The 16,464-nt window shown below is 38.8% G+C and overlaps 3 protein-coding genes across 3 annotated transcripts; all 3 read left to right on the top strand.

Annotated features, from left to right (window-relative positions):
- Nucleotides 1-800: 800 nt before the first annotated feature.
- LOC140035065 (translocon-associated protein subunit alpha-like) lies at nucleotides 801-5,541 on the top strand. The gene is made up of 8 exons (XM_072074544.1): nucleotides 801-1,124; nucleotides 1,924-2,088; nucleotides 2,214-2,264; nucleotides 2,480-2,568; nucleotides 3,762-3,839; nucleotides 3,973-4,176; nucleotides 4,983-5,054; nucleotides 5,183-5,541. Exons 1-8 carry the CDS (start codon nucleotides 1,064-1,066, stop codon nucleotides 5,231-5,233), a joined length of 771 nt encoding a protein of 256 aa, XP_071930645.1. The 5' UTR covers nucleotides 801-1,063; the 3' UTR covers nucleotides 5,234-5,541.
- A 3,392-nt stretch (nucleotides 5,542-8,933) lies between these two features.
- LOC113731172 (uncharacterized) lies at nucleotides 8,934-11,197 on the top strand. Its single transcript, XM_027256273.2, has 2 exons — nucleotides 8,934-9,136; nucleotides 9,582-11,197. The coding sequence occupies exons 1-2, from the start codon at nucleotides 8,983-8,985 to the stop codon at nucleotides 10,844-10,846; spliced, it is 1,419 nt and encodes a 472-aa protein (XP_027112074.2). The 5' UTR covers nucleotides 8,934-8,982; the 3' UTR covers nucleotides 10,847-11,197.
- Nucleotides 11,198-14,023: 2,826 nt separating this feature from the next.
- On the top strand, nucleotides 14,024-15,997 carry LOC113731171 (uncharacterized). Its single transcript, XM_027256272.2, has 2 exons — nucleotides 14,024-14,322; nucleotides 14,731-15,997. The coding sequence occupies exons 1-2, from the start codon at nucleotides 14,154-14,156 to the stop codon at nucleotides 15,765-15,767; spliced, it is 1,206 nt and encodes a 401-aa protein (XP_027112073.1). The 5' UTR covers nucleotides 14,024-14,153; the 3' UTR covers nucleotides 15,768-15,997.
- Nucleotides 15,998-16,464: the final 467 nt, after the last annotated feature.

Here is a 16,464-nt window from a genome sequence, read left to right as displayed (position 1 = left end):
CCAATCTAGTGGACTACCGCTAGTATATAATAATATAATGTTATTTTCCTTCCTTTTTTTTTTTTTTGTATATAATGAATTTCATAGGTGGATAGCTAAAGAAATACAAGACCCAGCTTGAAATGATATCAAAAGGTTTGCTGGCAATGAAATATCACAAACACACCACGTTTTTGTTTCGAAGCTGGAGATAAAATTATTTGAGATATTTTTACTATATTAATTTTTATGATGTGATGTATGTGAAATAAAAAGATAATTAAAAAGATAAAAAGATGTGTTGGAAATTGTAACGATGATGTAAGCAAATAAATTTTGACAAATAATCCTCTATCCAAACAAACCCACGTGTTGAACTTCAATCCCACAAGTAAGGACTAAAAATGTGCTAATAATCCTCTCATGGAATTGATAATTTTTTTTTCTAAAATAAGATGGTAAAAAAGGAGAAAGAAGCAATCCAAATAAATTAGCAACTTAATAGTAATTATAAAAATTATCAAGAATAATGGTGCTAATTTAAAAACAAAATTAAATAGAATAGAATTTGAGAATAGCAACTCTAATTCCTGAATCTAAACATTATATATATATATAATATTAGACAAAGCCTGGTTCCCAAATTCCAAGCCTACTTCAACTCCACTCTCCCAAACTCTCTAGGGATCCAAACACAATAACTAAAACTCCTGCAATAACATCAATCATTAAATGGAGAGTGATAAAAAAAACTAATAAGCGATTAGAGAGAGAAAAAAGAAAAAAGAGAAAAAAAAAAAGAGGGCATAAAAAAGGTGCAAGGGAAAGGGGGCAAAGTTGCCTCAGCATTGACGTCTTTTGGTTGTTGGTTTTCTGTCTCCGGCCTCGAGTTAGAGAGAGCTCCCAGTTTCCCAAAACTCCCCAATTCCTCATCTCCGCTCCAGTTTTCACCCAAAAACAGAGCCCAGACCCCAACCCGAACCGAAACCCAGTCATTCCCCCCCTTCGTGCATTTTTCTGGAAGTCTATCTGTACCCTTTGTGCTCTCTCTCTCTCTCTCCCCTCTTCATTTACCGAGGCGAGAATGTCGATTAGGGTTTTCTTCGTCCTCGCGCTGCTCGTATTTTCCTCCTCTTTCCTCCAAGGTTTGCTTACGATCGTAGATCTGGATTCATTTTCGATTATATGTACGAATGATTTGTACTTGACAAGTGTAGCTCGGAAAGTTCAATTTTCTAATGCTTAATTTGACTTGTATCGATACCTCTGCATGCGGAATAATGAGTTCGATGCTTGGATTTTTTAATTGCTATACATTATCTGGGCTTTTCATCCGTCCAACTCACATTCGATCCGAATTCGGATTCAAATTCTACCACGCAATTCGTTCATGTATAGAATGATAGTTACTACTGCATAAGTTTCCCTTGTCATGCATGTGATTTAGGTCTCTTTCATATGTTGCTCGGTCAACGCCTGTGTTGATTTGAGGTTAAACGCTGCCTGAATGAATTGCTTCTCTCTTTTTAAACAATATGCTATGTAGTCTTTTAGGCAGAGGCTATATTTCATTCAAGTGGCGATCGTTGTAGTTATTCCGTTTAATTGATACGAAATCTGTTGCTCCTTTACTGTGGTGTACAGTTGAAAGGGGCAATTGTCAATTTCAAATAGGCAGAAACTTTTCTATTACTGATGAGGATGCTGCTCGACTGTTTCGTTAATAACTCTGCCTGGTCCCTGGAGAGAATTTCCGGGAAAATTGATTTATTTGATTCTGCTTCTGCTTAGCTCTGCCAAGCTTATTGCTATGGATTCTCTGTACTTATTTTGCTAGCAATGATATAGGGAATTACCATGCATACAATTTAAGTGAGTTTTCATTGAATTTGTATCTGTAACAAGTTGCGACTGAGGTTCATTAGCTGTTTTTTCACTTGATAGTTGTTAGGGGTGAACCGGATGCAGATGCTGAAATAGTTGAAGGTTCTGAGGAAGTGAGTGATCTTGGTATCGTCGGTGATGATGTCCAAGATATTGGTGGTGGGAGTTTTGGTCCAGCTCCTGGGGTGGAGACTATCTGTGTTTTCCCGAAAAATCCTTCTAAATGTAAGTAACAACTCCTTTTTGATTTGTAATTATGAGTGCATGTAATCTCACCTCTTTGTTGTATTACAATGTGCATTCTCTTTCCTCCAAAATGGAACTTTGATATGCTGTTTGCCCCTTTTCAGTGGTTACTGCTGGTGAAGAAGGTGAACTTTTAGTTGGTGTTAAGAATGATGGTAAGCTTGCTATTTGGTAGTACACCGTTTCTTTTAAAAGTATCAAGCTTGGTGGATGATTTTGTTATTGTGTTTCAGTTTTGCAACCTCTTTTGATTGAAATGGTTTTTTTTGGATCATCTAAGTTCTTATATGTCTCTTGTAGTACAGTTCTTTAGTTATATGTATCTGTTGTTATTCTGTGGGTCTTTCTCTGATAATAATGATTGAAACAGGAGAATCAAGTCTGAATATCATTGCAATCCATGCTAGTGTTCATCTTCCATATGATCATAAGTATCTGATTCAGAATATCTCTAGTCAGGTAAGTGGTGTATGCTTGCTGCTTGATTCAGTTGATTCCCTGACTGGATAATTGCTATCTGTATTGATAAATAAAATTAACAGCCTTCTACCACACTGAGTTTGCTGTCACTTTGTAAAGCTCTGCGGTTTGAATTCTTACTGTGTGGTTTGTTCAAATTGACTAGACTACTTGATGAAAATCTAGTTGTGCTTTGTGATACAAAGAGGACTGGAAAACAATTATCGAGCTTATCCAGCTTTTTGTGTTGGGACTATAACATTTGTAGGAGGCAAAATTTTTTTACACTGTGACCTGGGTTAGGTTGTTTTGCACATATAGAGACATGTGTTGGCTATGTTATGGATTAAAGCACGGAGCTCAGAGTTGTATGAGTTAACATAACAATGTTACCCGTTGTTTCTATGGAAATTGCTATCACGTTGTGATTCTGTCTTAGAGATGATTTTAGGAGTCACTGCAGGGGAGAACAAATGGTACTGTTGTTTCTTCACAGTTTGTGGAATCTTAAAGTAATCTTGTCACAAGCTTTGTGTGCAATCTAGTTCATTATCTCAAAATATTTGCAATTTGTGTTATATTCAAGTAAATTCTGTCACAAGTTTTGTGTGCAATCTAGAGGGCTCAATCATGAATCCTGCTTTCTTGTAGTGATATGAATATCATATATGGTGTTTTTTGATAATTTATGGTTTCTTGTGCCTTGTCATGCCTTAAAGTCTTGTATCAATATAATTATTTTCTTGGAGTCTGCAATCATGGAAGGGTGGATCTCATTATTAGGGGGCCAAGTTTTGTAATTTTTCAAGAGGCGTAGTAGTTGCTTTTTTAACTTTTTAACAATTCATTTGCCGGCTATTGATGTGAGATGAAGCACAGCTTGGTGTGCATTGAATTTGAAAATACCTGCCATAACAATACTTTTAATGTGTTTGTTTCCCTCATAACCTTGAAAATTGAGGTGATTGCTGTTGCAATGATTAAGGATTTTACTCTGAATTAGGTTTGACTGCAGAACTTTGTGTTTATAATATTTATGAGCTCTCAGTGCTCTAGATGAGTAAATGCTACTTTATCTTTCAAAGTCCTTAAATCTTTTGGAATTAGAATTTCAACTGTTTCTTGGACTTCACATGTTAGTTACCAAGTTTTCTGACTGAGGATGTAACAACATAATTTTGTTGTCTCTCTAGGCTTTTACCAATGCCTCTGTCCCTCCTGCTGCTCAAGCCACATTCCCATACATATTCGCTGTCAGCAAATTTTTGCAGGTTAGGTTAATTACTTGCAGCTAATATAGTTTTCTTGATTTGTTTTCATAACATCTTCCATTTACTTTACTACTTAAATCGATAAAATTCATTGCAAAGGCTGCTTTACTTATTATACTTTTCTATTTTGCAGGCTGGAGCATTTGATCTTGTGGGCACAATTGTCTATGAAATAGATCAACATCCCTATCAAAGTACCTTCTACAATGGTACTATTGAAGTAACTGAGGCTGGTGGTCCTCTGAGCGTGGAATCTGTTTTCTTAGTTTCTCTTGCAATTGCTTTTGTTGGCTTTGCAGTATTTTGGATACGGAATCAGATACAACATTGGTCAAAGGTGAGTTGACCTTTTTCCTTTCAGATACAACAGTAGCCAAAGGTTGTGGTAATCTGGATGATTTAAAATGTAAGATAATTCTTAGAAGCTGAACAGAAAGTATCTTGGCATTTCTTATAAAATCTGTTAGTGGCTGTGTTTGCACTGGATATCTTGGGGAGATGATTAATGTTTTAAGTTACTGCCTTGGATTGGGGCTTCTTGTTATTGAATGCATCTCAATAATCAGATGCCTAATATTAGTAACTCTTTAGATTGAGAAGGAATGGTTCTAGTCAACTTCATTTATTGATACTTTCCTGTATTCTCTTCTTTCTTGGGATCTAAAAGTAATATTTGTTCCCATTACTAGGAAGTAGAGCATTGTTTTGTTTTCGAGAGAAAAAAAAGGATATCTAATGCATTGTCTGATTCATTGACATTTCTATAGACATTGACCTGCTTCTTGTCTGGTATAGCACGCTTCTTGTCTGGTATAGCACGTGAAACTAGCATCACATAGCTGCAATCTACAGAATGTGTCAGGAAAACCTATAGTCAAATTTCTTATTGTCTAACCAAGAGAGGGAAGAGCATATGACAATGTCATAAGAAGAGTTGTGATTACTTTGCATTTAATGTTTTATCCCCTTCCAATTGTTCCATATGACAGGAAAAGTAGAAGTTAATAAGACAATAGCTCATCTGTTAGACTTTTCTGAAAGGGTTAATTTCAATTGATCATAGGTCGTTAAGTGTTATCTGCATTTGCCTGCCCTCCTTTCCCTTTACTTGTTTTCACTCCCCTATTTATTTCTCTTTATCAGAAAAGCAAGAGGGCGCCAAAGGTGGAGGTTGGAACTGGTACAACTGATGCCTCTATGGATGAGTGGCTGGAGGTTTGTAGTTTGTGCACTGTGGCCATCCAAAGTTTTTAACTGAGGAATATTTTTTTACCTTCTAGATACCTTTTCGAGGAGTAATTTATGAAATATCTTCATTAAATTGCCCACGCTTTTTCTCACAGGGAACTGCTTATAGTCAGTCTCAATCCAGCAAATTAAAGAAGAAGAAGTAGATAAACCTTGCTGAGGTCACTTGCCCTTCAGGAGAGTTTTGACAAGGCCATAGTTCTTGTAACACAGCTTAGGCATCTTTGATAGTGAAGGAGCCCCAGAAGGTGGAATGTTCTTTTGGAATTAAACTTGAGAACGACTTATTGCCTCACTGTTGTAGGAGGAGGAAGAAAACTCATTTTGTTAAATTAAGAGATTTTGAAAGCTGAGCCTTTCTTAATGCCAAATTAGTTGAGAATTGATCAGGTAAAAAAACAAAAACAATTTTGTGAAACACGGATTTTTCCTTAAAAAGGTATGTTCATGTTCATCTTGCTGTTTCATGGATGGTACTACAAGTTGGGAGTTGGGACCAGTCTGCCAGAGCGAATTTTCCCATTACAACTGTGTCCTTATTGGTGGCGTCTTGTCTGCTGGGCCGATCAAACGCCCCAAGCAGGCCAGACGAGTCCACAAATTGAGCATATCTATGGTCGAATGGCTGCATGATTTTATTTCCTTTTTTTTAATTTTTTGAGAAGAGGAGGACCGCTCCCTTTGTGTGTTTTGTGGGTGGGTTCCGTGACAGCGGTATGACTATGATATTGAAGATTGTGAACAGTGTTGCTCCTGGGCTGAAAAATCTGTGTTGTCTGCCCACTTATTATAGTAATTAAAGAGTTGTTTGTTGGCATTGACAAGAATCGGAGGGCGATGGTTTTGGACGGATGTGATTTTTGAAAGTACCCGACAGAAAATAAGCATGATGGCATATGTTAATAAAACTGAGTATTAGCTCAAGTAATCTGAGAAGTGTCACTGTTGGGACTGATTTGCTCGATAGAATAGAAGAAACTGTCTTACGTTAAATTATCTCAAAATTTTAGGGTGAACACTGGAAACTGTAAATTCTGAAACCGACATTCCAGCACTGGATTCTGATGCGCTTGGAGAAAAGGACATGGAGAAAGTGATAATGTCCACTGTCAAGGGATTTATATTTCTGTCCCAGAGGGCAACTGCAGTAAAGCAGGTCGTAAAAATGACAGCGGCTGATGATTTTTCCAGTTGTAACCGATAGCGTCTGTTGTCTTTTCTTCTTCTCTTGAAAAGAAAGAAGGATTCTTGGATGTCAACTAACCCTAAAATTGAATTCGAAGTCATTTACAAACTTCGATAGAGAATAAGACTGCAACTTTCAGTGTTGGAAAAGGCACACTCTGTGTGGGTACCTCGTCTTTTCTTTAAACTTGTGCATAATTGGTATTAGTTTTTAATAACCACAATTTGTGAGTTATTAATTGCAACTTTGCTGAAGTATATAATTGGTATGTATTAATCCCTTGTAGTGTTGTTAATATTTGATTCTACAATTACAGGTTACGTACGATTGGCTTGCCGCTTCCACTGATATGCATATGAAGATGAATGAATAAATTAGCAGTATGCACTCACTACATTAGTGGCTACAGAGCTTCCTGCATTATGAGGACTTTAACAAATCCAAAGCACATATCGCAGATATTTGCCCCGGACATTAATGCCGCAGAGACTATTATCTGTCACTATTGAGGGGCTGGTTAAAGGAACACCAAAATCAAGTCAAGATGCGGGTTCATTTCATACACACTAAAGAAACAGAAAACGCAATAATAAATTGACCGTCTTAAGCTGCACTCCCAATATATATATATATTTTAAGTACTACTAATTCGCTCGGTTTGAGCTTTCTTTTCTTCATTGGGCCCACTTCTGGTCAGCAAAACAGTCAGATTGTTGATTCATTTACATTAAATGGACCGAATCTTCTGGTTAAGTGTCGCTTAACTTAGATGAGGTGATTTAAACTGGCGTACCAGAAAGCAACCAAAACCCATTCTAACCTGATTTCTTCTCTACTTCATGCAAGTCCTTTTCGTTTACCAGTTTTTCTTTCTTTTGTTTTATGTTCTTTACATGTACTCCCTCCGTCCCACCTTAATAGTTCGGTCTCTTTTTTCACACAGTTTAAGAAAAAGTAGTTAATTTTATTAGAAAAATAAATTTAGATTGCTATTTTTTTAAAATACTCTCACATTAAATAGAGTACAATTTTATGGGAACTTGAATTGATGGTAAAAAGAGAATTAACTCTCATTAAATGGGGTAGGTAGGTTTATAGTAATAACAACTTACATTAAATAAGGGTATTTTATGAAAGTTAAAATATAACTACATTCTTCAATTGGAAAGTGGACTACAATTTGGGACAGACGAAAAAGGAAAACAGGACTATCAAGAAGGTGGGACGGAGGGAGTATCTCATTTCACCAATCTTTTGAACCTAGTTTACGCTCAAATTCTACGACTGAATTGATCAGCAGTGATTGATTAATTAACTATGGAGAGCTATTTCATGGTACATGATATGCTACTTTACCACGTTACATTATTCAGTTTTTTGATAGCCTTGTGTGCGGCTTCTATGGTAATTATCTTTCTACAGGGGACATTATCTTTCTTGTGTCGGACGGGCATTATCAAACACTGCATCCCAACCTTTCTTCCTTCTTCTTTTTTAGCAAGAACTTCCATTTCTTGTTTTCACTCCCATTTAGGAATGACCTTTGAGGCTTTTAACTTCCCTACGGAACACTATATAGGATGGTTAATTGCAGCTCTCAATACTAAGAATCGGAAGGGAACTTTAGGGCTCTCATTTGAATTCGTGGAATGTTACACAGGAGGAATCGAGTAAAGCGCCTGTTAATTAGCTAGAACATCATTTTCATGTTTAAATCTGTCTTTTTGAGCTAGTCTTTACAATTCAGCCACCTACTTGTCTTCCTGGCCGAAAGGGGCTGTGCATGTGCCCTTGAAACATAGGTGGGAAGCATGCTTTGGTTGGTTAGAGTGGCCGATCAATTAGGCCAAGTTTCTAGTCAAGAGCCATGGGCAGTGTGAACATTATTGCCATCCAGCTGCTGCATTCAAGTTTTTTCCAGTAGCAACTCGATTATTGGGTACGAACTAGAGCTTAACTACTCCTTGCTCTAACCCATTACTGTATGTAATCAAAATTCCGTATCCCACAGTCTGACATGGCGAAACAATAACAACATATAGTTTCTCATAATCTGACATGTTTAACAGTCTCTCGTGCATTATGCAATGGAAAGAAAGCAATTCTTGTACGGTTGAATACTGGCCAATCGAATTGCAGCAAGGCCGAGAGACTGTTGAGGAAATTCATTTATTAGGGTAAAAAGCTTGTTTATTCACATGGATTTTGAGATTTTGGAGTTAGTCACTTAATGTCTAGCACATGGCGCCCTTCTCTTTTTGTTTTTCTGTTTGTGTGTGTGTAATTCTCTAAGCAAGAAGTCCAGGTACTTCTTTACTGGCTAGAGCCCATGCTTTGCTGCCAAAAATAACTCTTGGAACTAAAGAAAGCCCAATATAAATCTTTCACGAATTCAACATGGGATTTTAGAATAGCGAGTGATATTTAATTATGGCGCTGGTAAGTAGGTTTACAGATGGACAAAGTCGGGTTGTGCAGTTGAAAGGACATTGAATGAAGATAATGGCCATTGATCACTTATGCTTGAGAAATGTTTTCCCGGGGCATAAGTCAAGCTCACTGGGACCTAACCTCATGTGATGCCCTTTAAGTTTTGGTGTCGGCGGACCCTTCCCCCTGGCGATCATCATCATTATATATATGACAACGCTTTTCTGACTCAAATCACTCAAAACTAGTTTCACAAGAGAGAAGGGAACCGCAAACTCAATGAGGGGTGTTTCCCATCTCCTGTTCTTATTGGTTAGCATCTTCTTTGTTGTCAGCTTTTGCCGTGCTGATGACAAAACGGTCCAGGTTGTTGGGGCTGGAGAATGCGCAGATTGCAAGGACTTTAAGATCAAGACTAGCCAGGCCTTCTCAGGTTTGTCCTATCCTGGGTACCTTTTTGTAAGGGGTATCTGACAACGTACTAGTTTTATCCTAGCTTGCTCATGTGAAACAGCTCAAATTGCACAGCATGACCGCTTTCAATATATTCCCAAATTTACTAAAAATGGCAGGCCATTCTTTCGGCTGTACTTACTGGAACCTGTACATGTACTTAATTACTTGTGTGGTAGATCTCTGTCTACATCTCATGCTTGTCCCATGCATTAATCCTTGATCTGATGATGTTGGCTCATTTTAACTTTACTTAAATGGGGCCGCAGCAGTAAAGATTTTGCAGTTGAGAGAGGCATGGCATGGATTCAGGCTAATTGACAAAAATAACCAAAAGTATCTGCTACTGATGGCCAAAATGCATGCAGTGTAGTCTATCGTCTTTATAAAGAGTCCTTGAATATTCTTGATTTTGCCTTTTGCAGGGCTACGTGTGACTGTTGATTGCAAGCTCAAAAATGGAGAGGTGACAAGAAGGGGTTCTGGAGAGCTTGATTCAGAAGGGAAGTTCAGGGTATCCGTTCCCAGAGAAATTCTGAAAGATGGGAAACTAGATGAGGAGTGCTTTGCACAACTCCATAGTGCATCAGCAACCCCATGCCCAGCGCACAATGGCCTTGAAGCCAACAAAATTGTAGCCAAGCCAGATACTGATGGAAAACTGACTTTTGGTCCAGCTGAAAGTGTCAAGTTCACCTCAGCACTGTGTGCTTCAGCTTTCTTGTGGCCATTCTTCAAGAATCCACCTTTGCCCACGGGCCATCCCTGGTTTACACACCCTCCTTTGCCTAAGTTGCCTTTCCCCCCAATCTACAAGAAACCACTCCCACCAATCCCTATTTACAAGAACCCACTTCCACCACCAATCCCAATCTACAAAAAACCACTTCCTCCGCCTGTTCCCATAATCAAGCCTCCTCCAATCATAAAACCTCTTCCACCCCCCGTGCCAATCTACAAGCCTCCGGTGTACAAGAAGCCACTTCCACCGCCAGTGCCAATCTACAAGCCTCCAGTAGTCAAAAAGCCATGTCCACCGCCCGTGCCAATCTATAAGCCTCCTGTGTACCAGAAGCCACTCCCACCGCCAGTGCCAATCTACAAGCCTCCTGTGTACCAGAAGCCACTCCCACCGCCGGTGCCAATCTACAAGCCTCCGGTGTACCAGAAGCCACTCCCACCGCCGGTGCCAATCTACAAGCCTCCGGTGCCAATCTACAAGCCTCCCGTGTACCAGAAGCCACTCCCACCGCCGGTGCCAATCTACAAGCCTCCGGTGCCAATCTACAAGCCTCCGGTGTACCAGAAGCCACTCCCACCGCCGGTGCCAATCTACAAGCCTCCGGTGCCAATCTACAAGCCTCCCGTGTACCAGAAGCCACTCCCACCGCCGGTGCCAATCTACAAGCCTCCCGTGTACCAGAAGCCACTTCCACCGCCGGTGCCAATCTACAAGCCTCCGGTGTACCAGAAGCCACTCCCACCGGCGGTGCCAATCTACAAGCCTCCCGTGTACCAGAAGCCACTTCCACCTTTCCCATTTTTCCCAAAACCACCATTCCCCTTCAAGAAACCCTTTCCACCAGTTCCTAAGCTTCCTCCTCTTCCAAAGTTCCCTCCGAAGGTCTTCCCCCCTCACCCTATAGTTGGACTTTTGCCTCCTCTGTCACCTCATTTGTCTACTCCTTAGGATTTCTATATATTTGCCCCTGAATATTCTATATAGGATGTTTTGGGAAATTTCCGGTTCTACAATAATAAAATCCTTAAACCAAAACAGATACGTGAAGAAAAAGAATGTACTTTGGAGAAAAAAGGGGCAAGAAAAAAGAAGAGACAAATAGAGAGAAAGTCGAATATTGTATTAATTTTAGTTGCATGAAGTTGACCTGTGTGTGAGATTGTCAAGTTATCAGTCGGACGTTGGTGATTTGTAAAGCTTGTAAATTTTCGAGTGCACTGCATAAATACCCAGAAATAATGTCCTCCATTTGTTCTTGTGTTTACAGTTCACCATCAATGAAAGTTTACCTATTGCTCCCTCGCAGTATCATTCATTGCTTTCTTCCATGCATTGATACCGCGCGTCCGGACTGATTGAACAGATCAAATTGTGCTTGATTGATGTTCAATATCTATTCTATTTCTGGAGAGTATTGATAAAGAATCATACATGGTGGAAGGTGGAAGTGAGTAAACCGGCTTTGCCAGACAAATATACCGCGTTATTAATGAAGAACACTGTACAGATTGGTAAATCAGTACGCGAACGTCATGGGAGAACGATATACTTTACTTACTTTACATGGTTTTAGTTATTAGTATCTTGTTCTACAAACATGAGAGAATTACAATTACGTACTCCCTTGTTTGAATTCACCAATGAACTATACGAAGTAAACTACTTGATTAACATCAAAACACAAGCAGAAATCTTCACCAGAGGTTTTCAGGCAGAATTTGTTAGCTATCTCGTTGATCTAATCCTTCTTTGCTTGATTCCACCATGCAACATGTGTAATTATCTCTCAAACTCTGTAACATTAATATCTCAAAAACAAATATATATATATATATATATGTGTGTGTGTGTGTGTGTGTGTGTGTGTGTGTATTAGACGTCTGGTTGTGATTCCCACTCTGAATGTTCACCTTGTTGCCTATTGCATCTTGAACTTTCGAGTTTTGGCCATCTAGTTTTGCCTATTTTTCTGCCATTTTGGTCCAATTAGGAGTGAAATGATAATTACCGAAGTAAATTTCTGTAGTTAAACTTCAAATTTCTTGGCTGGATATTTACTGAGACTATTATATGAAGCAGAACAATGGTTAAATAGCACTATTTAGGGGGAAAAAAAACTTAGCTGGTTGGTAGTATTTGACTGTTAGGTCAATTAGGCAAACGCTGTGACAACAATTAATTCTGTAAAAATATTATTTTTTTTTTGAACAATGGCATTTTCATTAACGTTAAGGTTTACACTTTCTTCTAAAAAGTTTCTTTTATATATCTTCAAAACAAAGTTTCTTTTAGATTCATTATGAGAAGAAAAGAATTGTGGTACTAAAGTCGCATTCATGGACATCAACTTCAAATCTTCGCAATTTCACAGTGATCACTTGACAAGCAGGTGTTTTGCGTGATCAATCCTCAATCATAATCAGCGACCAGAAAATGACGGAAATTATTTCTTAAACATTCAGAAAGGGGAAAACAACATGTGTACGTAATACTACAAGCGAATGCGGCATGGCATGCATTGATTAAAAAGTGCATTTGTCACTGAAGTTTAACAAGTTAATGCACAATTTGTTCTAAACCCGAGGCAATTAATCATGACTAAAAATGATATTTACAATATAACCCTTTAAAGATTACTTTAATCTTTTTTACCCCGCCTCTCATTGTCTATTTAGGGTGCATTTGATAAAACTGAAGTCTGAAATCTGAAATCTAAATCCATTAAGTTATTGAATTGTTAAGTATTAAATCTAATATATCTGAGTGCATATCACATTCAGTGATAAGTGAATAACTTATCACTTAATTTTGAGAGCAAGTTTTACCTAGAAATTCAATGTCACTTAATTAATTCAAATGTTCAATTTTGGTTATTAAATTGTCTAAATATGTTAAAATTTGAACTCATTAACTTTAAGTGTTGAATTGGATTACCAAACAGGGTTTAGACCGCTCGCACTCTAAACTTTCAATTTTCCCAAATGATACAGTCAACTCATTAATCATAGATTGAATTTGACTCTGTCATGTGACAGGTAGAAATGTTGTAAGGAAGTTAAAAGTATGCCTTTCAGTAAATGAATCAATAATTTGTCAATTTGGGAAGATTGAAGAAAAACATTAAGGGTGTATTGCTGGCCAAAATTCAGTTGTTTTCCTTGAGGCTAGATTTGACTTTTTCGATCTTTATCTACACAAGGGGTCACACGTTACCCCTCAACTTATTACTTTCATTGATGACAAGTACAAGTCTGTTATTTTCGTGCAATATGTGTATCTAAAATACTGAGAGGTCATATTCAATTGAGTTTTTCTTGGGTTGATTGTACCACAGTAGTAAATAGTCATGGGGCGAACTGATGACATGGAAAGGACAACAAGAGGAGCAAATTGGGATCATGTAGGAGTATTTTTCTTGGGTATTTGAATGCGAAGTTTAGGTGCTTCTCATCGTTTCATGTGGGGCCAATTTTCTGTACTTTCACGTACGCATGCATGGATGTAGTAATAAACTGGCAAAGTTCTGGTAAAGAAAAAACAGAAAAGGGCTTTGAAGCCATCTTGCGGTTTCCGAGTTCTGCTCCCTGAATGGCCACGTTATTCTGTAGTACCAAAAACAACTGTCTGTTCTTGAAGTCATCTGACGTGAGGCACTGCACAAATCATTGGTTCCCCTACACACTTAATCAGTTCATCTCTGTCGAAGAAACGAATTACTAGCAGTTGGGAACTGAAATACAATAATCAAAGCTAGCTATTAATAAACGAGAGCTGATTATGAATGTAATGAAGTTTTGACGGGTGTCAATGAGCATAATTCCTGATCAGTGCAAACTTATTTTGAAACTCTCCATGGTCTTGCTAAACTCGCATGTTACTTAGTCTAGTTGAGAATGCGAAATTCAACTATCATGTGCTCCACCTAAACGAATGTGCACTTAATTCTTGTTGGAAAATTGATAGATATTCAGGATGGCTGGTTGGTAGGTACGGTTTTGAGTACAGAGATGCGCTGTTCATTTGAATGCTTGTTCCGTGTTTCTATCAGCTTTGCCGGTGGCATTACTACCATAGTGCAGCATTGAAGAATAGCCCTCGGAGATCACGAATTCGTCATATAAGTGGTCCTGTAGATTCCGAAAATTAATCTCTAGCCTAAGAAGAGAGCTCAACTTTGAGCCAGACCGGATGCCTATTGCGTTGCTCCGTTTCATCTCTGCTCAGTGCTTCTAACATCCTGCAACATACCGCCCCAATGGGGATTCCCCAGTTCCGTCGAGAAGGCTGGTTAGGCTTCTATCTGACCCTACTTTTGGCTTCGAGCCTGTGCCATGGCAAGCATGTCCAAGTCAAAATAGTTGGATCCACCGAGCGTGCACGATGCACCTCTGATGTAGTAAAAACCTGGCATCCAACTTCTTCAGGTGCAGTTCACTATTATTATTTTTTTTACGTTGCTTGGCACGACTTAATGAAATCTATATTGTCTTGCGTCCATTCCGGCACGAGCACCGTGTCTGTCAAAGTGCAACAAGCTCTTCTGCATGTCATCTATATGCAAATTGATCTTCCATATGCATGCATTTGATTGCAATGAGCGTTCGTGCTCTTATAAGTTGACACTGACAAACCGTGAATCCTATGGCGGTACTTGATGTTGAACAAGCTCTCTAATCTTTAATCTTCTCTCACTATTAGCATTGAGTTTATGCACTCATTCTTCTGATTTACTGTACGTTTGTTTCCTTCAAGAGATTGAATCTAGCTCAGGTTTGCGGATGGCGAGACCTAACTTGGTGTCAAAATTGATGCTTGAGGCTTCTGTTGTGCAGGGGAACGCCTGGCAATTGAATGCAAGTCTCCTGATGGGAACTTTAGGACTCTGGGAAAAGGAGATTTTGATGCCAAAGGGAATTTCGAAGTTAATTTTCTTGAAGCTGATATGAGGGAAAAGGAATGCTATCTGAAGCTCCACAGTTCATCAGGCGCGCCATGTCCGGTACAATTGGCCAAGAGGATCTTGGCCGTGATGCTCAAGTCTATAGATTACCCAAACCAAACCTCAGCCACGACACCGAGGCTTAAATTTTCTTCCAATTCATGCATTGCAGCGATTTCAAGGATGTCCGACGAGGGCAACCCAGTAGAATCTTCTTCTCCGAGACAATCAAAAAATGGAAATATTGAAAGATTGCCACCAACTTTCACAGAATATATTAAGCCTCTCCAACCAACACCCCAGCAGAAACAAAACTTGGCTCGACCACCAGTTTCAGTGTCAAGGAAACTGCTTACCCATCCTATTCAAATTTTCCCACCAATAATTCCTCCTCTTGTTCCAGACATTCATTATCCATTTCCAGCACTTGCTCCTCTTGCTGGAATCCCACTTCCTACACCAGCTCCAACGTATCAGATGCCCCTTCCGCCATCTGCAAACTCACCAGAGCCTGTCATTCAGAAACCATATCCTCCACTGGCTCCAACATATCAGAAGCCCCTGCCTCCATCTTCAGATTCACCAATGCCTATCATTCACAAACCGTATCCTCCACCAGCTCCAAAATTTAAGAAATCATCTCCACCGCCTCTACCAGTTGAAAAACCAAATGATCCAGCTAACCCTCCCATTTTTATTTCTCCAGCATCACTTCCTCAACCAAATCCATCGCATGAGCAGGCACCATCACCCTTATCTTATGTACGGCCTTCCCCATCATCGGCTACGCCCAGCAATTCATTTTCTCCAATTCCAAGAGCTCCCCCAATACCCGCACTTCCCCCTATTCCCACTGTTCCGAGGAGGTATTTCAACTTACCCAAGTCCGGGCACAAATCTCCAACTCCTCCTACCAAATCTCATTCCTAATGTTCCAGAATTTATAGTCCAAAAATATAAGGCTTTCTATTCCATGCATGTTGAGTACTTTTTTTTTTTTTTTGGGTGTATCCTATAGTAACAAGGAGAACTGGTGAGAAAGTATCAAAATCTGTACCGTCTGTGTCACTAAGAAACAGTCGTGTCATTGTCGGTGTTGTTGAGCATTCAAAATTCAGAGCAATGTGCAAGTAGTGTAAATTTTCATCGTTGGAAAATAATACACTCCGACTCATTTTTGAGTAACGCTTAATTAACAAAGCGAGATCATAAACAGGAGACAAGCACTTCAACATTTGGTGCAAATATAGTAGGCTTTCAAAACTTGAAAAAAAAAAAAAGAAAAAGAAAAAAGTGGCACTTCGTTTACCGATTTGAATCCATCACCTAGCCAATGACGGAGCCAAGGGGGCTCAGGGGCCATGGCTCCCCTGTGTAAATGTATGTGTAAAACAAAGTTAATTACCCTAATTTTTATAATTTTAATTTATATTATGAGAGTTTATATGTTTTGTGTGTGTGTATGAATTATCCACCTTTAAATTAATTTTTTTCAGAAAAGTTATTTATTTTTTATTATGCTAATTATTTAACTTTCAAAAAATTAAATATACAATTTGATAATTTATAGTAAATTGACCCAATATGATATATTCTAACAAAAAGACCCAATTCATAATTATCAATG

Source organism: Coffea arabica, chromosome 2c (genome assembly GCF_036785885.1).
Source record: "Coffea arabica cultivar ET-39 chromosome 2c, Coffea Arabica ET-39 HiFi, whole genome shotgun sequence".
In the NCBI taxonomy this organism is placed as follows: Eukaryota; Viridiplantae; Streptophyta; class Magnoliopsida; order Gentianales; family Rubiaceae; genus Coffea; species Coffea arabica.
Note: the sequence above shows the minus strand (reverse complement) of the source record. Positions and strands in the feature narration are given on the sequence as shown.